The sequence below is a fragment of the Daphnia pulicaria genome, chromosome 1 (genome assembly GCF_021234035.1).
Source record: "Daphnia pulicaria isolate SC F1-1A chromosome 1, SC_F0-13Bv2, whole genome shotgun sequence".
Classification (NCBI taxonomy): Eukaryota; Metazoa; Arthropoda; class Branchiopoda; order Diplostraca; family Daphniidae; genus Daphnia; species Daphnia pulicaria.
Window position 1 is genome coordinate 37,896,680 of NC_060913.1, and position 23,105 is coordinate 37,919,784.

A 23,105-nucleotide genomic window follows, 5' to 3' on the forward strand; every position below is an offset into this window, starting at 1 on the left:
GAAGTGGGAATTCCCCGAGTTTCGGTACCGCGAAGATTTCGCTGGTGATTGCTGCGAACGTTTGGGAGGTCCTCGGTTGTTAGACCTGGAATTTCGTAAGTCGAGTCTTTCATCACTTACGCTTCTTTTTCTTTGGCCATCGATGGGACTGCGGGACCTGGAACGGGATCTGCCACGAGAATGGGTAACGTTTTTTCGTCGGGACATGTCACGAGATTCTTGTTGTGATTGTCTTTCAGTTTCTGCTGTCGGTTCTTCAGTGAATTCACCTTCCTCTAAATTCTCATTCGCGTTGGAAAGCTGTTTGAGTAAGTTGGCTCGATCCACGAGCAACTCTGGCAAGACCTGGCTGCTCTCAGGCTGCTGTTCCGACGATGGTTCGCCATTCACTCTTTCTTTTGAAGATTTCGGATCGGGCCTAGCAATTCCTTTACCATGGGCTACATTTTGAAGGCGCTCTAAACGCCTTTTCCAGAAATCTGAACTTTCTGATATGAAAGAAAGTGTTATAGGTCCCATTTTTAAGGTGTATTCTGTCTGGACAAGAAAATTATTATTTGGCTGGTGTGTTTCCACTGATTATAATAAAAGCAATACCTCATTTTCAATTGTGACAAGATTACCCAGGACGGTATCTCTCTTGAATTCATAGAAACTTGGGATGGCTGCAGGATTCTGACTAGGGTTGACCATGTACTCTGGATTGAGCATGCTAGTTTTTGTAGGAAGAATACTACTATTGGCAGGGAGAGGATTAGTATTTTTCGGTGGAGTGTTACTGTTGTGTGGAGGCATTCTATTGTTTGCTGCACCTCTACGGAAAATAAGTGTGCCATGCCTATAACAGAAGGCAGTAAAATTAGTAAATGTCTTTGGAAATAGAATTTGTACAGACTTTACTCTCTTTGAAGATCTTTCAGGTGGCGATCCTTCCTCACCAGTTCAGCTTTGGCAGTTTTAAAGATGGAGGAAATTTTACATCTCAGCGCCAGGTTTTGTTTGTTTACTTTGTCAAGCTCAGCTTTTAACTCAGCATTCTTGCTGTCCAAAGTTGAACATTTTTGTTCAAGTATTTCAACTTTGGCTTGGAGCTAATGCATTTTCTATTAGTTATGTATTAATTTAAAGATATTTTTTATGGTTACCTCTTCTGCAGCTAACTGTTTCTCAAATATATTTAGGTCATCTTACAAATCAACATCTTCTTCTGAGAGATTTGGCAATTTTATATACTAAGCCTTGCTTCCATTCCGAGTCCTATGCTTTCTCTATGTCTAGAAACACCGCAACTGTAGATTTTTTCATGCTAAAACCTATTTGGATGTCGGTTTCCAGCTGCGCTATATGATCCATTGTGCTGCATCCTCTTGTAAATCCAGCTTGTATCCTTTTAATTTTTCCTTTTTTTCTATGTACAATTATAACCAATTGACTACATTTATTTCCATTACTATGCTTAAGCACTACGTGAGCGACACTGGCCGATAGGATCTTGGCTCGGTCTTTTCTTTAACCGGTTTGAGCAAGTGTATTACAATTGATTGTTTCCACTGTATGGGTACGTATGAGTGCTTAAGTAGTAGGTTAAGTAAATGAAGAAGGTGGGTTTTGTTTGCGTTGATAGGTTCTTTAGCATGTGATTGTGGACTAGGTTCGGTCCTACGGATTTACTTTTTTATCTCGGTAGATTCCTTTTCACCTCCTCCATTGTTTTGCGGCCATTAAGGGTTGTCGGTGCATCTTCTTGAATTCGTGATGGTTCTTTCAAAGTGGGAGTTGATCGGGATACTTGAAGGGTGCACTTTGCAAAAGCAGTCTAGCAAGATTTCTGCTTTATCTTTTTGGGCTTCGATTATGTTTCCATAATTTATTATCTGTTTGTCGTCGGGTGACATGTTCACTCCCTTTCCGATCATGTATTTAATGAACATGCCACAATTTGTTTTGATCTTGTGGCCCTACTTCTGAGATAAGTCGGTCCATTGTCTTCAGGATTCTTTTTTTTTAACTTCGGCATTTCCAAATTTTTTGTTTTGTTCGTCTATTGTGGAGATTTATTCCATCTGTTTTAGGCTTTTCGTGCGTTTTTTAATAGCTGCTTTACATGCTTCATTCCACCAGGGTCGTCTCGGTTCTTCTTAGTGTTTTGCCTACTTCCTATTTCCTTAAAGCTGCTTTTCTTTTTTATCCGTTCTATTCCTTTTGTCCCTCCCCCATTTCCACCCACTCGTGTAGTCTCCCCCTAATAAGCACGCCTTTTTTAGTTTTTCTCTGTTTAACAGAGAAAGAGGCGCACGGGGTGGAAATGAGGAGTAGAAGAAAGGAAATAAATCTGGTAAAAAATTAAAATTTGTCATTTATTCTTGTGAATATACTGAATGTTTTATGTTCCTTTAGCCAGTGACATTTTCTTATTTCAGATTTCTCTTCCCAAAAGGCAGCCTCCGTATAAATCGAAGTAGCGTGACAATAAATTTGTCGAAGTCTTATTAAATGTACAAAAATCTGAATTCTATCCTCTTCCTTTTATTGGCCATTGTGTTCAAATTAGAGAAAGCAAGCAAGCAAGTTTAAACATAAACATATATAATAAATTGCATTTTCTTCTTACGATGGTGTAATTTCGTAAGAATACACAACCCTAAAAAGCCATTTAGTGTTGTAAAGCAAATAAATAGACGTAATCATAGTTAGCAGGCAAGTCCACGAGTAGGAAGGAATATTACTCCATGAATTGGGAGTTGGGCGACGTGGCCAGATTTTTTCTTTTTGTATTGTTTATTTAAATGAGCTTATTAAGGAAGGGTTTACTCTGAGATAATTGCGTCCGAAAATGAAAGGTTCGGAAAAAGTGTTCGTTGGTTGTCTCCACCTAGCGCTCAAATACTGAAACCTATTTCACACTTTCCCAAAAGAAACAAATCATTTTGTGCATTTTCCTTTCATTATGTAGTATGTGTCAGTAATATGTATGTCCAATATGTCAGTAATTCAAGTAAAACAATTGTAGAGCTATGAGGAATAACTAAAAACAACAATTAATAGAAGAAAACACAATTGTTTACCACAAAACTATTCTAAAAAACTATATTTTAAAGCGAAATTGATAAAATACATAGATTCTGTAAAAAATGCGATTTTTTTAACATTTTTTTACAAAATTCGAATTTGTTTTCTTTGTCAAGGACTTAGAAACCGTGTTCAGACATACAGTAGTTCTGGAGAAAATTCGCATGGTCTGACTACCATTTATCAAAGCAACCTTGGATCTAGCCTTATGGAAAATTTCTAGTAAGTGAACATATCATCCCGTCTTCTACTATTCAGGCTATATCTAGGCCAAACATTTCCAAACATTTCTTGGCCTTCTTACAAAAGAAGCCTTTTTGTAGCCTAAGGGGCCGTACGCACAAAAACATTCCATCACCAACCGGCAGGTGGCGCTGGAAAAATAAAATACAGAGGGACGTGTATGTGTGACCAATCTCCCTTTTCTTTGGAAAGTCCATATTTAGAAGTTCTTTTTCATTTGGACTGTCCTCAGTTAGTTTAGTAATATCCTGTAAAAGACAAAGGCCTATGTCTGGTATGCATCCCCAAACGCCCGCATTTCCCAGTAGTTCTCCCCCTTCAGGACCGCCCTCACCGCCAAGTAAGGCAAAGTTTCCGGAGCTCGCTAAAAGGAGCAGCGCAGTCGAATTCGTCGTCTGAGAAGGGGGAGGGGCAAAATGTCGGCTGCTGGACTTTACTCAGAGTGACCCATCTCCTTATCTCTGATGCGCATTGTGACAGACACAGGCTCCTCCCCCAAAAGCTTATTCTTTTATTATATATGGAAATATAATTTTATTATATATGGAAACAAGGAAAAAATTTGAAAAAAGGATTATGAATTGTACGGGAGTGTACGAAGTTCAGGCCCGATCATTCAGGCCCGCGTCTTTCAGGCCCACTTTTATTGGGCCTGAACGTCGCAAAAATTGGGCCTGAAAGGTGGACTTGAATATCATTAAGGCCCAAATTAATTTTTAATTTTTTTTACAGTTAAATATGTTGGAAATACATTTCATACCTAAGAATATGAGTCTATTATCAACCTTTTTAAATAATGATCAATCAGTAATGATTAATCATTTTAGGCTATTGACGTGCTTTGACAAATTATTATTGTGGTATTACAGTGCTTGATGCTGTATTTGGATGTTGAATGTTTCAAAAATATTTCTTCATTACCACCCATTGACATGAATAGAGAAGGGAAAACAAGGCAGCGTATGGTATGGCCCAGGTAAACCCCTGTTTACTCACCTCTCTCCCATAAGTGCGTGCAGCCTCCACCGCAAGGTTATTTGTATTTAAGGTTATATGTATGGTTATTTATACTATTCGTAAGATTTTTTAAAGTGAGTCTATGTCGTAGGGTCTTATTTCGACCGCCCCAATATCTCCGCCACTCTTCAAAAAAGAATAACATTCAAGCGAAACTTGGTTTCAATAGGAATTGAACTCTAGTTTACAGTGTAGATTACGAATACTATAACCACTAAGCCAACATTTACATTTCTATGCTATTATCTTTTGTTAACACTAAAAAAGCCGTCTTTCGTATTTTGTTAACAAATGAATTATTTCACAAACAAATTAACATTTAACCATCATTTTATTATTTTTTTAACTTGGGCCGGAATGTCGCCCAAATTGGGCCTGAAAGGCACGTTAAAAAAGGTGGGCCTGTAAGCCGCGGGCCGGAAAGAATGAATGAATTGTACAGATTTGAACCACAGACTACTCCCTTGAGAATCCACCGCTATACCCAGTACCATTAGGCTTCCAATCGCTTACTTCTAGCCTAATAATCGCTAATCATAACCTCTACGGAGCAAAACAGCACTTCAGCAAGCCTACGCGTGGTGGCAGCCCTACATATTAGGGAGAGCTGTTGTAGGGTCCGCAAATCATGTGTTCTCGAACTTTGAGAAAATGCTGGAAAACCTCTGACGAAGCCTTATGGAGAACTCCTACAGGGTGGCGTCACCATCCTCTCATCACTCTGCTGGACGCTAGCATTTAGATTTTTTATCGTTTTTTTTGTTTGACTTTACTAAATAGTAATTATGAGGTTTCATATAATATTTTAAAACAATATAATATTATAAAGCTCATGGAAAAATCTACTGATATTTTGCTTTAACTATACTTACTTAGTATACTTCTAGCTGCATAGACTTCCTCTTCGACATCTCTGCAAATATATGCTTCTTCATCGTAGTCTTCTTGGCATCCATCTAATTCTTCTTGAATTTCATTAGAATGTTGTTGAAATTTTTCATAATGAATGTTAAGATTTTGCTTCAAGTCGTCCAATTCAACTGAATTTTTTAGTGTCATCGTGGTTGCCTCGTAACTCTTCACTTTATTTATGTTTTTGGTGATGTGGCTTTTCATACCAGATTTTGTTCCTTTTGTTGTTGGAGCCATTTTGTTCAAGGGGCTCCGTCTGTTGAGTGAAAGAAAATTAGAGAGATTAATGATTCCCAATGCAATTTTATAATTATTTCTTTGTATCAGAGATGACGCAATTTCCGCGTCGTTCCGCTTGGTTGTGGTGGCGTGTTCCTTCTGTGTAGAGCACTTTTTTTGCCGGTTGCCCCTCTGCCTAATTGAGAATAATTATTATTGAGCTAGTTCATTTACTAGCTCCAATAATATGCTTGGACTCAAATAATTCAATGCGAGATTTTTTTGGAGCTAGTTTAGTAACCGGCTCCGACAATATATTAGAGATTGAGAGAGAAAATGTGTTTTTTTTTCGGTTGCTGAGTAATCAGGCAACGTTGCAAGTTTTTTTAAAGAAGACTAACGATATAAATTGAAGTAACCCACGTTTGTATTTAATGGCTAGCTGCCATCATCCCAAGAATACAAATCGGGTTTTATTTGACGGATACGAAGAAAAGTTACCGCCTTTTGCGGTGGGACTGGAGGCGCTGTGACCAATTCCGTCGGGATTCCTTGGGGCTCTTACAAATAGCTTGGACTGGCTGATACGTAACGATGATCTGGCCAATGCGGTTGCTACTCCCGTTATTTCGTTGTCAGATTCAGTACTTGTCAATACCTGCAGCACTTTTTCTTCTTCAGAACTTGAGTCGGCAGCCACGGGAGACGCTGTTAAAGGAGCTGGCTCCGAGAAAACCACTTTTCTTCCTGATGTTGAACCTGGACTTGGAGCTGCTGTCGAAGTAGTGGCTTCAGCTCCAGTTTTTTAGCGGAAATCACCGTAAAACTTAGGTTTTCTCGCTTCTGCCAGCTCTTCTGGTGCCAAATAGTTGGCAGCGACTTGCATGAAATCCTCAAGTGTAGCTGGAGTTTTGAAAATACGACGGTCATGGGGGTCTTCAAGAAGAGGATAGTTTTTTTTCCAATTCGTTCAAAACGTAGTCCCTTTTTGCCCGTAGCTGACGTTCTTCACTTTTGGGTCAGGGTGTCACGCGGGACTCCTGAATGGTACTAGGGGCCTGTTGTAATAGGCCTTCCGTTTTCTTTGGACTGCCTCACGCTTTCCTTGTGTTGTGTTATGGTGTAACTTTGGCAAGCATTCTCTGGTATTTCTCCTCGTAGACGGGCCTCGTACCTCTCTTCTTGCTTTAAGGCGTCCTATTTTTATGCAGGTGTGGAGTACCTTTTAGGCGCTCCGCTATTCTACGGACGTCATTAAAGAGAAAAAAATTAAATTCTCAATAATTTAAGCAATACAAATATTATAGGACACGAAAGCTTAGGGGGAATATAAATTTTCTCTCCCCGGAGGTAAGTATTCCACTAATGTATAAGAAACCCCCGCAAAAAAAACATAATGAACGGAGGAGAGGAGAGAATTCCTATAAGGCGAGGCGACAGCGAGACAACGGGGGGGGGGATGGCTGCCCACGTGGTGGGTTTTTTTTTACTAATGAGCTTGCAAAAAATTTAAATTTTTAAAGACATTTTTAATGGCGACTTTTGATATTAATTCTTATAGGAAATTATTTAATCAAGCAAGATTTTCGCTGACTCTGGATAGTTGAGAATTTTAGGGTATGGTTTAACTAGACCCCGTGATTCTACTGTGTACACTTGAGAAAGCAACAATAAAAATGAACAATCAATTTAAAAAATTTTAGAATCTGAGAGAGTAATTTTTTCTAATGTCGAAGTTTACACGACGACATCTTTTCAAAGGACAAATGGGAAATTGAAAAAAAAATTGAGTGTGAGCAGAGCAAGGAAAGAATTTTCAAAGGTATCTGATTACAAACTGTTTCGAAGGACCATGTTGGATTTGCACACTTTCCGGAAGTGTCCACCTGTTTTACTTATTCAAAAGATGAGAATTTCTAACGCTAAAAAGAATGGTGTAGACTGGCTCTGGGATTCACACTAGTTTTATTTCTAACGGTTAAGGCGGTTTACACACTTGGGGTGAGGGCAAATGGTGACAAGGGGGGTCCCGACGGCAATAATCGTCAAGAAGTCGAGGTACTCGACTCCGACGGCCAGATCTTGTAGTGAGCTGTTGGGAAATCAATATATTCCCAACACCGAATATGAGAAACACAAACTTTCAATAAAGCAACACTGACCTATTGGTTGAGGTGGAATATCCCATGATTCAAAACTATTGTGGTCGTGGTTTCTGCTAAGCAATTTGCAATTTTTCGGATTTCGTATGTTGCTTCGTCCTAGGAGACTAGTTTTGAAAAGAAAGAGGCGTAAAATATTACTAAAATTCAAATATTACTTGGTCTGCATTAAATCACGACATCCATGATCTCGTACTCTACAAACAGGATGTTTTCTTTTTTTTAACATACCAACGTCCAGTCCCATGGATACATGCCGTTAATATGAAAATCTGGTCTTGGATACAGGAAACTCCTGAATTCGTTGTCTACCCAATGTTCTGATACCATGTAACCGAGTTCCACTTGTACTCCACAAAGACCTATTTGATTAGTCCAAACAAGATGGAAAGACCAACTGGCGGCTACAGAACCGTACGGAAGGCCAATCATTGGATAGTTGCCTTTAAATTTATGATCGTTAAACCGCATGCCTGGCTAAAGAATATAACAACTTATTATCAGTCGTAAAGTACGAATATACCAGCGAAATAACTTACTTCGTTCACCACTTTTGGAACTGAGGAAATTGTACCGTCATAGTTCGTCATAGTGAATGTGGTCTCATCAGCGGCACGTCAATCAATAAATGAAAAAGCCCCAGTCACAGCTCTGCAAGATGGCTATGGTCAACTACCCACACCCATTTCTTATTTGAGTACACTTCAATAATAAATGATTGTTACAATCAAATTCGCTTTATAGCCATTCGGATCGCAGACAACTATGCACCGCATTTTACCGCGATAAAAAACAAAGGATTTCTCTTGTCCAAATAATTTACATACCTCTAAGGCCGTTAATTCAAGCTTGATATGCTCCTGTTCCTTTGCATCACTGGGTAAACTAAGCCTAAATGCCTGCCCATTTTGTCGCTCTATCTCACATGCAGAATGAAGCTGTTGTCGTTAATCGTGCTTCAACAGACAGTGTGGAAATTACTGCATATTCAAAAATGAGATAAACCGTATTTCTACAAATGAATTATACGAAGTTACGGAAATTCGAGATGAAGATTATATCTGTTGCCGATAAGGTTTAAGTTAAGAGGAACACACTCAGATTATTTTAAAATTTGCGTTTTTTTTATGTGTTTCATTTTCAAAATTTGAATTGCTTTGCCCAATTGTAGATGACTTAGTCATCTACTGTTTATGCAAGTTTCAAGTAACAATTGACAAATTTCAATTTTTGGCAATTTTTTAAGTGCCACAGCCTATCCTATGAAACATATGGCGGAATCGCCAATGTTTCCAAACTTTAAATCTATGGATTTGCGGGTAAAGTGCTAATCACAAAATTTTCTAAAAAATCAAGGTGAAAGCCGATTTTTTCCTCTAGAAGAAGATTTTTTTAGTTTTTCTTTGCGATAACTCAAACGAAAGTTATCGCGAAAAAAAGGGGAACACTTTGGCTCGTAAGCCGCCGTGTTCAAAGCGCGGAAACACTGGTTGTGTTTCCAAACTTAGTGTGGGTACTGCATATATTAATTGATACTTTTTTCTAAAATTAAAAGGCGGAAATGAATAGAAAAAACTTTATTTTCGATAAAAGTAACGCATGACCGACAAAGTTAAGCATTTTTCTCAAAACTTTTCTTGCTTTCCTTTTTGTGTCATTAATCATTAGTCCTAGTGTAAAGGTGCGACAAGTAGATAAGTTAATATTTTTAGCTGTCGAAATGTCAATCACCTCTGTAGCAACTTTGTTTCCAATATGTACTTTTTTTCTTATTTCTACATTATTGATTTATGACAAAATTGTCTTCTCGTCAAGTTCAATCCTTTCTGCACCAACATTGGCTTTGGTAAGACCATAACAGGAGCCCTATGCACTGAATCCTGAGAGAGAGGCTAAAATGCTTGAAGTGGCAGCTTCCATCGACCAGGAGGCAATCACACCAGAATCTTTTGTAATCGCAGAATCAGTTACGGAATTGAATTTCAGGGATGCTGCAGCTCACATTAGAGCAGCATACAATCCAAACCACCAAAAAGTTGACCGGGGTATTAATGTGTCCGTAAATCCTATTTCTATCCACTTAATTATTGTTTGTTTTTTTAACAAGTACCTACTAAGGTACAAGTAAACTTAAAGAGAGATAGTTGAATCAACAATTTTTTCTTACTAAATGTTATTCACATCTGTAACATCTCGGCGTGGCTTGGTTTTTTCACTTGTGCCCTGTTCCCTTGTGCACTTATGCAAATATTGTTACGTCGTCTACTAAAAGGAGAGATTTGTTTCTTTTGTTTTCTAGGAAGTTTGATACAATGATGTTGAAGAGAATGGGACTTATTACTGCTCCTTGAGATACTCCGTTTTCTATTAGTTCGTAGTGTGAAATTTTGTTTCCTACTCTTACGCGCATTTTGTGGTCGGTTGGTTTTGATCGGTGCGAAACAATCTGTCTGTTCTTCGCACCCAACCTTGCGCTCGAGCGTGAGCAGGAAGGCAACTCTCTGGACTTGCGAGACTTCCTAATGACGCCTGTAGAAACGGCTTGACTTTTCAGCCCAACAGACGCAGACGCGGGGGGTCTAGCCGGAAGCAAAGAAGAGATGGGCATCAAAACGTTGCTTGTCGATGTGCCGGGCACAGAAACTACTAACGGGGCGCGAACGGAAATTGTGACAAGGGCTAAATAAGACAGGGAGAGGGGACAGAAAAACCAAAAAAGCCCGTGTTCTGCTACTGATAGCCGCTGTGGGGACCACTTGTGTGAATGCATGAGCAGTTTTCCAATTTTTTCTTTTGTCCGTCGATAGTGGAGGTTTCTTTCATCTGTTTTAGGCTTTGCGTGCATTTTTTATTAGCATAAAAACTCTTGAATAAATATTGAGGCCGAAAAACTCGTCTTTTCTCTGATTAGACAACGTAGCTCTCGATTTAATCAAGCATTGCCAAAAAACATTAGGAAATTCCTCGCATCTTTTATGTATCTCATCCTGCATCCAATGCTAGGCGAAGATGGTTTACTACGATTCGATTGCTGAATTGGACGCGCAATTAACGTTTGGCGTTCTACACACCCACCTATATTGCCTGATCGCCATCCACTTACCGAGCATATCATTAACATCTTCCACGACGAAACCCATCACGATGGGAAAGATCATTTATTTTATAAAATCAGCCAGATATTCTGAATAATAAAAGGTAAAGAGGTGCTGACGAAAACTCGTCACTTGTCTCCTGTCTGCATCCGTGAGAGAGCACGCGGGGAAGTTGATGGGTTACCTGCCAAATGTACGAATGGACTCGTTTACTCCTCCATTCACAAAGCCCATAACGTTACCACTCAACGAAAGGATGCGGCCCTTTTTACGAGTCTTGTAGCCAAACCCACGCATTTGGAATTGGATGAATCTTTCTCTGCCAAACACTGTCTTCTAGTCTTTCACCGGTTTATCGGAATTAACCCAAAATCATCGAAGGTATTTTCCAAAAACCTCATGAATTTTATCGAAGCAGAACACGAATTTAATGCTATGCCCGAGAAGCTAAAGGAGAGAGATAAATTCAATGGTTTGGACAAAGAAAAGGGAATCACCCTGCAAAATCAAATCAACATCCCTGAACTCCCCACTTTGAAAGAGGACGTGGACGCTTGGTGTGATCGACAAATAAAGCCATGTATCGTACTCTCCATGTAGAAAATGGAGGCTTTCGTTTTCCCATGTAAGAAATGTTACTAGCACTCCTAACAAAAGTCATTGGACTTCTAGACAACTGCCCATAGACAACCAAGCCTATACAACATACTGCCTTAATGCATGTAAAATACCTTGCAATAGATGCAAGGTTTTTGGTAACGAACGAAAGTATTGTCCCCTAAGACGAAAATAAATTTGAAATGTTTATAATGTTTCTTCACCAAACATTTTTTGAAATATCTTTACTTCATTTTCAAGGACAAGAATTGGATAGCGTCAGAAGGTAAAATCGTTTGCCACGATCAGTGGTGTCGATATGAGACTTTTGATGCATATATATCTGTTTTTTATCAATATATCAAAGTATCGATATATTTGATCTATCTGTATCAAAGTCCGCTTCTCCTGTTATCTAGGAGACAGAAATAAAAACTTTGATTTGATTAGAAAGCGGATAAAATTCTTATGTTGGAATAAAAAATTCTTTAGGCACAATCATGTTTACCCTTCCTTGACTCTTCATTAGATCATTTGTGATGGAAAAGTCGGGGCTGTCCGCTTTCAAGCTGATTGTTATCTTTCAATATCTATCTTATCAATTGCAATCAAGAACAAGTTTAAAAGAAAATGGTAAGAAGTGTTGCGTGGCTGTATTTCGAAAAAAAAAACCAGATACCCGGAAAAAAACAGTGACCTGTACTGTTTGCAAACTCAACCAACCATTTTCTGGTAACACTACCAATATGTTTCCTCATCTAAGACTGAAACATCCCGATCTTTACCCCAAAAAAACAAAGACAACAAGAATGCCAAACAGGCCTATTGGTCTACTGAAAGACGAAGATCACGAAAACGAGGAAGTCATGAGCGATATCTATCAAGAAGACAACGGAATTCAGACTCAACAGTGATATATGGTAACATATGGCGATTATAAATGATATTTATCTAGAAATTTGGCCTGAAATTGTGATAATCCAGAAAGCCGCCATGCCACCACTGATTGCCAGCCTAGCACATCCCGTCATAGATCTTCAGAGCATGAATCGTCGTCCTCGAGTTCTGGTATAATTATTAAACTTGCAAAATAATATAGAAGTGAATTATGATTATTTTTAATTACCTATAAAAATATTAGCGACAATTCCTTAAGAAGCTATTGCCTCTTTCGGCATCAATATGTTTCAAGTTGGTGGTGCTGTTATGAAAGTATTAATTCTGGCCTTTGTTATTTTTATTTCCAAAAGTCTGTTACCGCTCAGCATTGTCGACGACCCAAATTTTGCAGCATTTATAAAGTGTATCGACCCAAGAATAGGTATATACATTTTTAATATGTTTCAAGTATCACGCATCAGACATGCATACCGTATACGCCGACGAACTAATGTCTGTATTAGCTTTTCCTTGCCGAAATACGATCACTTATAATTATCTCCCGGCTTTGTACGAAGAAGCTCGTCTTAAATTGATTCGCGAATTAGAAAGAGTGGACTACGTCGCCCTGACATGAAATGAAGAGTCTCTACGGTTAGTGATTGTACTGATTAAGCAAAAAAGGTATTATTCAAGCCATAATTTCCGACGAATTTTTTGACGAATTATTTTCTATAGTAGATCGCTGGGGAATCCGAAATAAAATTGTCGGCGTAGTCACGGATAATGCGGCAAACATAAAAAAGGCCGTTACTGACTGTGGCTGGATTCGGATTCCATGCCTTTCCCATACTCTAAGCTTAGCAATGAGCTATCGAAAAAAATGTCGCTTTCATGCAAATTTTAGAACGCTGCCGCACGATAGTATCATTTTCATTCAAGTACTGGGGCTACGGCCACGTTGACTAGGTTATGCGAAAACTTATTCAAAAACAAAATGCAACAGGAGTGTGCTACGAGATGGTTGATGTGCCACGGAATTCAACCCGTGGCCAATCAATTTACTGAATGACTTGAAACTCAATTTGGGAGAGAGCTTTATAACACTGGAAAGAGAAATCAAATTTGTTGTTTCCACCTTCCTCGACCTATCCTCGACCTATTACAAAATGAAATATATAAATATTTAGTAATCTAATCATTTTTTTCGCAAATTCAAGAATTTGCCGAATTACCTTACATCTGGACTAGCCACTGCGCAACGACAAGTGCGCACAGAATTGAAAAATAGGGAAGATTTAAGAAATAGAGAATTGGCATCACAACTTCGTTGTCCAACCAATGGAGCCCCAAATTCTGCGTCGACAAATGAAGTCTCAATAAGTAACTATCACAACAAACTTGTAGCTTACAAGAATGACGCAAGAAGTGGGGCTAGAAACCAAGTTCAGACTTCGGTGTGTCACATCGTCGTCCTTGATGAATATCTAGCTTTTTCTTTGAATGAATGGAAAGAAGACCCGCTAAAATGGTGGTGGGTTAGACACAGAGAGGGAACGTTACATTCAATGCTGCATGTTGTATAGGCGTATTTATATATCCCAGCAATATCTGTGCCGTCTGAGCAACTTTTTTCTGATACCGGCAATTTGCTTACAGAAGAAAGAAGTCGTTTGTCCCGTGACAACATTGACATGCTTCTTTTTCTTCATAAAAATGCCTGATTTGTTCTTGTTTGGTCATCGATTATTGGAATTTATAATACCTTTTCGTTTGCCTTTGATTTAGTTGACTTTTATTTAATATGTTCCGAGCAATTAAATTTAAATGAAAACTGAAGAAAACCACGGCTTCTTATTATTTTTATAAAAATCCATTCAACAAATTTATAATATTCACCACTTGGTGGCGTTGGTTTTGATATTCTTCCCGATTCAGATAACTATATCAGAATATCGCGATCGATATTTCAGATAATCTAAAAAATTTCTATTATCGACAACACTGGACGACAACAACTTTTTTGTTAGCAGAAGAATTTCGTTCGTAGACGATTCTGTCTAGAAACGTCTGGTACCGTCTAGAAACGTCTGCTACAGGAGACACCAGTCGCAAACAAAAATTAATTAGAAATTAAAAAGATTGAATTGGGGTCGAAATAAAAATTAGGTAATAGAGAAATGAATAAAGTATTCACTGTTAGGAAGAAAAGGGGGGAAATCAGAGTCATAGATAAGAAAGCAATGTTTTTACCGAGGAGAAGTTGGTTTTCCCATAAGACGCTGTAGGCGACACAGAACAACTTGGACACCAAGGAGATTTTGGCATTTGCAGAGAATACGCAACGCAGGATGTGTAACTGCTCCATTGGATAAACTGATATGGTTTACAGCTGATAAAGGATTAAACCCATAAGAATCAATAACTAGGTATATTACTAGAAAAAAAAGAGAAGGAAATAAAAACGTAATAAAGCATAAGAATATAATATTTTTAATAATAACTTATCCCTGAGGAATTTAGTTTACTAAATTACCGAAGGTTTAGGGGCCTTTAATGCAGCACAAGTTAAAGTAGTCCGCTGAGAGAGGCACCCCGAAAGTCTTTATTGGGAATTTTCTCGACCAATCAGAATCGAGGAAATCCGAAAAACACGATTTAGGGTATTTTTAAGGTAAAGTTTTTAATTATAACCCATGACAAAGTTAGGCATAGAGCTTATTAGACGTTTCTGAGCCTAAAAAAAGAAACTATGTGATTCTTTTAACCTTTTCGATGCATTTAAAAAGTGAGTAGCGGCCATTTACTTTTTGACGGCTGTGATTTTCCCAGATCTGATAACAGATGGCGCTACACTGATAACAGATTGCGCTACATTAAATAAATATCAAACCCCTCAAAAAGCCATAGTAAGAAGCGGTTAAAATAGAGTGGCCTTTTTTAACGTTATGTCAAACAATCCCACCCACATCTTAAATTAAGATAGAAAAGCAAGCTTATCAGCTCGCCGAATGGATAGTCGTAAGCCAGTTAAAAACTGTCTTAAATGACAAATTCAGGACCTATTTTGTATTCAAAAGTGACGTTACGTTGTTGAGTGACAAAGGCACACGAAAAGCGAATTTGTGAGACAGCAAAACAGTAAGAAAATAAAACAAATTTATTCTGGGTTATTTTCAAACCATTGATCTTGTGTAACCTGACACAACATATTTAGCCGTCTTTCTTCCATCTTTCTAGCAAATAACCCATCGCCAGTCGATATTTTCAATGCTCTTTGATAGTCAAATGGCAAGACGGCCAAATCACTAATGTGTCTTACCCTTGAAAGATTGACGAAAGTCAGGCCGGCGGTTTCTTTGGGACCGATGTCTACAACAGTTTTGCCTAGAGTTTCTCCTTGAGATTTCCATACGGTCATCGCATAAGCCAGGCGAAGGGGAAACTGAATCCGGACGGCTCTCGTGTCATCAGACCGTATGGATATTGCCGGGATTGGTATACAGTTGTGAGTTGAAATGCCGTTATTCATGGTTGTAGAGAAGAATTGAGGACCGGTATAATCAGGCCATCTAACAACGATGAAATCAGGCAGATCAACATTGGGCTGTTTGGAATAGACGATGTCAACCACGGTACCTCTGGCACCATTAGTGAGACCCACATCCGTGTTGATGTTGGATGTTAACGTTACTTGGGCTCCAATCGCAAGGTACAGTTCAACTTCAAGCCCTCGAAACTGATCAGATGGCTTTGACTTGCCACTTGAAGGCACATTTACCGACCGTAGTAGGGTGATTGGCATTTGAAGTTGTGGTAATTTAAAGTAATTCCTGCGATTAACAGCTTCGTTGGTGGCAAACAAGTAGGTCGCATCTTCAAAATCAGTGCCAAAGTTGGCAATGGCTTCCGGATTCCTTGCTTGAAGGAATTTCCACTGGTCTATGGAACAGTTTCCCTCTCTCAAAGAGTTGAGTGTGTCCAGGAATGTTTGCTGGTCAATGTCGCCATCTTCTACTTGTTGTCGTCGAACTTCTGTCAACTTGATGACGGATTGGAAAGCCAAGTAAGCGGCCCGACCCTCGTTGGCAAACGGTGCTGTTGATTGGGAATAGAGGGAAGGAGCAGCCACAGGAGGAAGCTGAGCTGGATCTCCAACCAAAATAACAGTCAGCCCACCACAAAAAAGGTTGTTGCCTTTAGCTTCACGAAGACGAGCGTCAATTTTTCCAAGCATGGTCAAGCTCAACATTGAATATTCGTCAATTATGATAATTTTAACATGACGAAATTTCTCTTGAAGAGCTGCCAGTTTCGCTCCATTAAGAGGGCCAAACTTTGTGCCTTGGCCTTTTTCTACTGGAATTTGAAATATCTTGTGCAAAGTTTCACCGCGGATGAGATGGGCAGCTTTCGCGGTGTAGGCCGAACGGACGATATGTTCTTTAGGGACAGCACTGGAAATTGCTGAAATAGTGAAGGTTTTGCCAGTACCAGCTGTGCCATTGACGATCAATAACAACTGTTTCCGAGATTGCAGAGCCTCAACAACCATATCGAACCACATTCGTTGTGAACGATTCAGTTGACTGGGACTGACAAACGGTAAATCTGTAGAATCAGTGCCGAGATCTCTTCCGTTGGTTAGATGATTAACCACCCAAGTGCTTCCACAGGCCAATTCATGTGGAGTGTAATGAAGCTGAAGACTAGTCAGCCAAGGGAAAGAACGGTCAATCACAGGTAGATCAGAACGAACTTCTTGTTCGCCAGCAGGTCGCATACCGACCGCTTGCTGCCATTCAAGTTGATTAAAGTTGTCGTTTTCAATGTTGTCTTCTTCCTGGAGGTCATCAGCTGCCTGATCTAATCGACTTTGTAATTCTTCGTCTAAGTTGAAATATTGACGCAGTTCCTGAGCTGCAGTCAATCGAAAGTCTTGCCATTGGCGTACGACAAGGTTGTCATCCAAAAGCATTGGAATAGATGATTCCGTCCATGGGAAAAACTTGATTAGCGAATATCGGCAGAACAGATGGTAGGTAGCTGACGTAGGAGAATTTCGATGCACCGGGAATGTCAAAACAATGGTCTTGTCCGGCTTGGGATTATTTCTAAGATTCCCTTTGACGACAGTGAAGTGACGACAAAACTCGATAAAATTGGGTTGATCAAGATTCCAATTGGGGTAGGTGTTTTGTTCAATGTAAACATGACGTTTGGCAAAGTAGGTAAGCAGAGTTGGTCGAGTTTCCAACTCACCAGTCGTTGGATTTCTGAAGACTTCGTTTACAGTCAGGTCCAAAGAAACGTTGACGTAATTGAAGGATGATTCACAGTGGTGGCCGGAAAACAAAATGCGCGACGCTTCACCTTTCCCGATGTCACGATGGCCAATGGAACGAATGATAGAGGAGCGAAAAGCGGAGCCAGCATTATCTGTGACATCAGCCTTGTTGATAATCGTTTTGATCACTTGCTGTAAAGTGTTTCCAGACCGCTCTTGTTTGCTAGCATACTTGACCATGTAGTTCATTGCAGCGTGATGATCAAGAATGAGCTGAAGATCTACATTGGCACACCAATGTTCCAACATTGATCTGTTGTGAACATTCATGTACTTGTCGTTTCTTTTGAGAACAATTTTCGCACGAACAGAGTCTGTGTTTCCGATTTTTTCAAAAACTATTCTCGATTCACTAACTAGATCAAAAGGAAAGTGGAAACGACATTTGCCGTCCTTCGATTTACAGTAACCGTCTGGTCGACAGACGTGACGTTGAACACAGTTTGCCAATCTTTCGAAGAAGTCGTCCATGGCTGCTCCATCGTTCAAAATTGACGAGACATTGCTTGAACACGGATGGGGAACTGGTACTTCAGCATTGAACGGGTTGACTGGATCAGACCGAGTATTACAGGCACACAACAGAGTATCGGCATACTTTAGAACCTTGAGTTCTGCAAGAATGCCGGCTTCAACTAGATCTTGCTTTTCTTGGACGTCTTGTTCGCTAAGGTTTGCTGTGTACTGTGGATCAGCTAGTTTTTGCGCCATAAGTCGGCCAGCGTAGACTTTAATCATTAGGTCGGCAATCCCCGGGTCGTTTTTGAGCTTTACAACACCGTGGGCATGAATGGCTGTTCTTGATTGCCACTCGAAACGATACCAAAACCATTCGAGATCCAAGACACCACCGAAAAAATGTTTCATGAAAAGACGTAATTTTTCGGAAAAGTACCAGTCTGCTAGATGTAAATTTGCATTTGTACTCTGGTAGCGAAGTTTTGGTTCAGCTGAACCGTTGGGCATGAGACGATGGAGGTCGTCCCAGTGATTGTCAGCAAAGCTAACAGTAAAAAAAGCCGTGCCAAGACCTTTCTGTTGCATTATAGCCTCTAATTCTCTCCGACGCTTGCTCCAGTAGGCGTCACTGCCAGTGACATTGGCTGTATAAGAGTACATTTTGCTGATGACCGAGTCAAGTTGACCGTTGGCAGCCATAGCCTTAAGTTCCTCCATAGACAATGCAGCTTCTTCGGGATTTTGTCTCAGAAAAACGGAACACTGCCCAAGGGCTCGATGGCGTCGTATGCGATCAACCGACCAAAAACAGAAGCGCTCATGTTCAGCAAACGGATAATACAAATACTCGTTTGGATGAGATTCGTCGGGTTCCTTTGTACAATCAATCTCGGCATATTTCATTAAGTGGTTAGAAGCAACGAGTTCGGATAGGTCTTGTCTGCGACCTTTCTTTGTTGGGTCAGCTTGCCCAAGAGGAAACAACTTGATGAAAGCCAGAGATGCAAGACCAGACATGACCTCAAATTCGTTGATAGGCTCAGTTGAAATTGTTGGCCAATTAACCGGATCGAGCGCATTTAATATTTCATTTTGTTGAGGAGGCCTGATGTTGTTTGAAATGACGAAAGCGACATCAGGAGGTTGTGGCTGATCAAGAATGTCTTCTGATGGAACATCCCTTGTCATGGCTCCTTCGTCAGTGACATTCAATTCATCGTTGTCGCTGTCCATCGTCGGAATATTTAACAAAGGTCCATCTTCGGGCAGCAAATCACAGTTGGTCTGGCTAAAAGTGATACGATGTGAAGCAAAGCCTGGATGGTTCTGAATGAGAAATCGGCCAACTGCTTCAACTCGTTTACGGCAAACTTTGAATTCGGCACAGGTGTTGTCCACACCTCTCCTTCTTATGACGAGGCACGGAAGTTGCTCTGCTGTGAGAGGAATCTCTCTGATGAATCCGGCTACGTCTTGTTTGAAATTTGCCACGTAGCCACGAGAAACATGTCCACCAGAAGGTAGCCGGAAGACAGACATGATGGAAATTACTGGCGAGAGAAGCATTTCTTCAAGAGGAGTAAGTTCCCGAAAGTGCTTCTGAATTGCTAGTGGAATAGATGAAAAATCACGCACCATATCATTTTGAATGCCAAAAGGGTTGAATTCCGTAAGTTTCTTGCAACGGCAGCAAATGTAGGGATCGACAATTGCATCTGTTGTAGGCCACAATTCTCGACAGTGGAGGCAATGCTGCTGATTTAATTGATGCAATTCAGAATGGAATTTTTTCATATGCTTGTCGACGAAAGGTTGCTTATGAAGCGGTCCATTGACGGAAGCATCAAAAACATCTAGATATTCTTCTTTGGAGATTTGACGGGTTTCCCTAGATCGTCGTTGAATACTTGCATTACTTTGTCGCCTATCGTTAGCTTCATCTTGGGTTTCATTGGATATTCTGGCGGCAAATCGAGCAGCGGAAGCAGCAAGTCTAGCAGCAGTTTGTTGAGGACACTCGGCTTCTCTGTCGAATGTATGCCTCAGAGCATCTTCAGCACGGCGATTAACAGTCTGTTGTTCAGACTCGGCTGATCGTACTGCAGAATTCCTGAGAGCATTTGCTTCAAGTCGAGCACACCGCTGAACTTCAGACTCGGCTAATCGTGCTGCAACATTTCTAGCAGCATTTGCTTCAAGTCGAGCACAAAGCTGTACTTCAGACTCTGCTGATCGTGCTGCAGCATTCCTAACAGCATTTAATTCAAGTCGAGCACACCGCTGAACTTCAGACTCGGCTGATCTCGCTGCAGCATTCCTGACAGCATTTGCTTCAAGTCGAGCAAACCGCTGTTCTTCAGATTCCGTTGCTCTACGTTTGGCTTGCCTAGCTGCAAGTTCATCCTTTCGTTTTCTCTTAGAAGACATTTTGACGTTCGATAATCCGGGAATAGATTTGACTATTGCTTTTGGTGTGGTAAAAAAAACAATCAGGCAGAAACGGTGTTTTTGTGTGGTAAAAACAGTCTGACAGAAATGGTGTGTGTTTGGCACCCTTTAAAATCAATTTGTTTTTTTTATGGTAAAAACAATCGATATTCTGGGAATAGAAATCATCAAAGTGATGGAGCAATGTGATTTCTTGTTTTCTTTGTATGGTAAAAAAAACAATCAGGCAGAAACGGTGTTTTTGTGTGGTAAAAACAGTCTGACAGAAACGGTGTGTGTTTGGCACCCTTTTAAAATCAACTCGAGTCGAATCACCCTTATATAACCTCGTATCAACACTTTCTTTCGCAATTGCAATCCTGTGGGATTTTTCTGTCACAGTTCAATATCCTTGCAAGTTATTTTCGTTTAGTTTGCTCAACTCAAATGTTCCTATTTTTACAAATAAAGTTCAATAATTGAATTTAAAAATAACCATTTTTTAGTCAAATAACTGCAAAACATAAATGCAAATCTGGTTGTTGCGTCATGGATGGGACATCAAAGATTGCGTCATCACGGCGATACTACGGACATCTGGTGGTGATTTGTTTGGGCGGAATATATTCGTAAAATTATTTTACTCATGTTTAACCATCCATTACGAATATATTTCAATAAAAATTATTCGACGAGAAGGATGAATTTTTAACTTAACACTTTAAATAAATGACACTTACATATGTAGTGGAAAGTGAAATTTAAACCTAAGGTGAAAAGTTGTAGTCGCCACCGCCAGATGTCACTAGTCGTTAAGCAATTATTTTAACAGTTTTTCATTAATTACAGAAGAACTAATTAAGTAAATGAAATTATTTTTGTTCTGGTCGCACCGCATATTTTTTGTCTAATTTTTAAGACCAAAAAGTCTGAAATGTGTCGTAAAAAGCCCGAGCTATGGAGCGTTACATACATACATACATACATACATACATACAGACAAAGTGACATGGCTTTTTTTTTTCTGCGTATGCGATTATTAGCTTCGCCCTTCGGGCTCGCAACAAACTTTCATCTAAAATTTTAACTAACTCTAAATTCCGAAGGCGCCCAAGGGGCTTTATTACGAAAACAAATTAAGTTAAGTAGGAAAAAAAATCAGAAAAAGGTCGGACCTAGAGGGAAACTCGCGAGCGAAGCGAGGGGTCGGATTTATGAACACACCCGCTTGGTGTTCTCACCGCTGCACCCACATTTGCTAAAAACCTAGCTGGACTGGACGCTACTACGTTTAAATTTTTTATCGTTTTTATTTATTTGACTTTACTGACTAGTAATTATTAGGTTTCTTATACTATTTTAAAACAATATAATACTATTATAAAGCTCATGGAAAAATCTGATAGTTTGCTTTAACTATATAAAAAACCGCAGGGCAGAAGATCTAGGTAGGTGCGGCAATAGCACAGGCGAGATGGGGAGTTTCAGGCCTTCATACAAAGTTTGCTGTGGCTCCAGCAGTCATATGACAGGAAGTCACAAGATCTTCGGTTGTATCAGAGATACGTTTCTGTCAGAAGATCAAGTCTATTCTTCTGTCATCTTTTCGTTTTTCACATTGTAAGTTGGATCATGGCTAGCCAAACTCAAGGTATTCAACAGCTGTTAGCTGCTGAAAAAAAAGCTGCAGACAAAGTGGCTGAAGCCAGAAAAAGTGAGTAAAATTTCAATTGTATATGTAGTACTAGTTAACTTTTGATTAACTCAAGTTTGATAACCTTTTCCAAGTAAACTATTGAAATCCTTTTTAAGGTCACTCAAAGGCAAAGCAGAAAAATTTAATTTCATCAAATTAGAAAAAGATAATTTTTCTGTGCTCAACATCATTGTGTTACTATGTTTCAATGTTTTTACAAATCTTTTTAGTCAGTTTGTTTGTTTGGTTTTAAATTTGATTGATTGGTATTGTTATAGGAAGATAATTTAGTAATTTTTCATACATATTAGATTTATTCCTAAGAATTTATTATATTCTTATTCCCTTAAGTTTGTTTTATTACTTTGTGTCCTCTCAAAGTAAAGAAGCTTTTCAGAATCATCTGTCTCGTTTCTCTCTTATCAAATTTTATTTGCTATTAGGGAAAGCACGTAGACTGAAGCAAGCAAAAGAGGAAGCCCAATCTGAAATTGAAGCATACCGTTTAGAGAGAGAAAAGCAATTCAAAGAATTTGAATCCAAGGTAAAGCTGAATTTCAGACATGAATTTATTTGTAATACAACATTGTTTTATTGTCATCACAGCATTTGGGATCTCGAGATGACGTTGCAGCAAAGATTGATAAAGATATGAAGATGAAATTAGATGTCATCAATCGATGCATGGCTTCTAATAAAGAACTTGTAATTCAGCAGATCATGAGCTATGTCTATGAGATTAAGCCAGCCATTCACAAGAACATCCGTCTAGACTAAGCACACATTCCACATTAACTGAAGGGGAAATTCTGTATTAGTTAATTGTGCTACACCTTTAGCATGTTTGTTTGGTGAGTGTTTATATTACTATAAAAAATTTGTTTTTGACATAAATGTCCAAATCATTTCGAGTATCAATAAAAAGAAATCTAGTAGTCAATCTTGTGTAATGCAAGAAAACGCTTCTTGTTTAAGGTATTTTA

At 39.3% G+C, this 23,105-nt stretch overlaps 2 protein-coding genes and 1 long non-coding RNA gene across 5 annotated transcripts; 2 read left to right on the top strand and 1 right to left on the bottom strand.

Annotated features, from left to right (window-relative positions):
* Positions 1–7,728: 7,728 nt before the first annotated feature.
* Positions 7,729–8,218, bottom strand: LOC124312761. Its single transcript, XM_046777212.1, has 2 exons — positions 8,162–8,218; positions 7,729–8,099 (listed from the first exon to the last, which is right to left on the bottom strand). Exons 1-2 carry the CDS (start codon positions 8,210–8,212, stop codon positions 7,845–7,847), a joined length of 306 nt encoding a protein of 101 aa, XP_046633168.1. The 5' UTR covers positions 8,213–8,218; the 3' UTR covers positions 7,729–7,844.
* Positions 8,219–11,910: 3,692 nt separating this feature from the next.
* Positions 11,911–14,206, top strand: LOC124321082. Of its 3 annotated transcripts, XR_006914128.1 has the most exons (6): positions 11,911–12,046; positions 12,115–12,234; positions 12,299–12,382; positions 12,565–12,635; positions 12,718–12,877; positions 12,932–14,206. It is a non-coding gene; the product is annotated as an uncharacterized LOC124321082 (long non-coding RNA). The 3 variants fall into 3 exon arrangements; XR_006914126.1 differs by having other exon boundaries at positions 11,911–12,234; XR_006914127.1 differs by having other exon boundaries at positions 11,911–12,234; positions 12,935–14,206.
* Positions 14,207–21,940: 7,734 nt separating this feature from the next.
* On the top strand, positions 21,941–23,062 carry LOC124325324 (V-type proton ATPase subunit G-like). The gene is made up of 3 exons (XM_046784420.1): positions 21,941–22,140; positions 22,566–22,666; positions 22,729–23,062. Exons 1-3 carry the CDS (start codon positions 22,059–22,061, stop codon positions 22,897–22,899), a joined length of 354 nt encoding a protein of 117 aa, XP_046640376.1. The 5' UTR covers positions 21,941–22,058; the 3' UTR covers positions 22,900–23,062.
* The last annotated feature ends 43 nt before the right edge of the window (positions 23,063–23,105 follow it).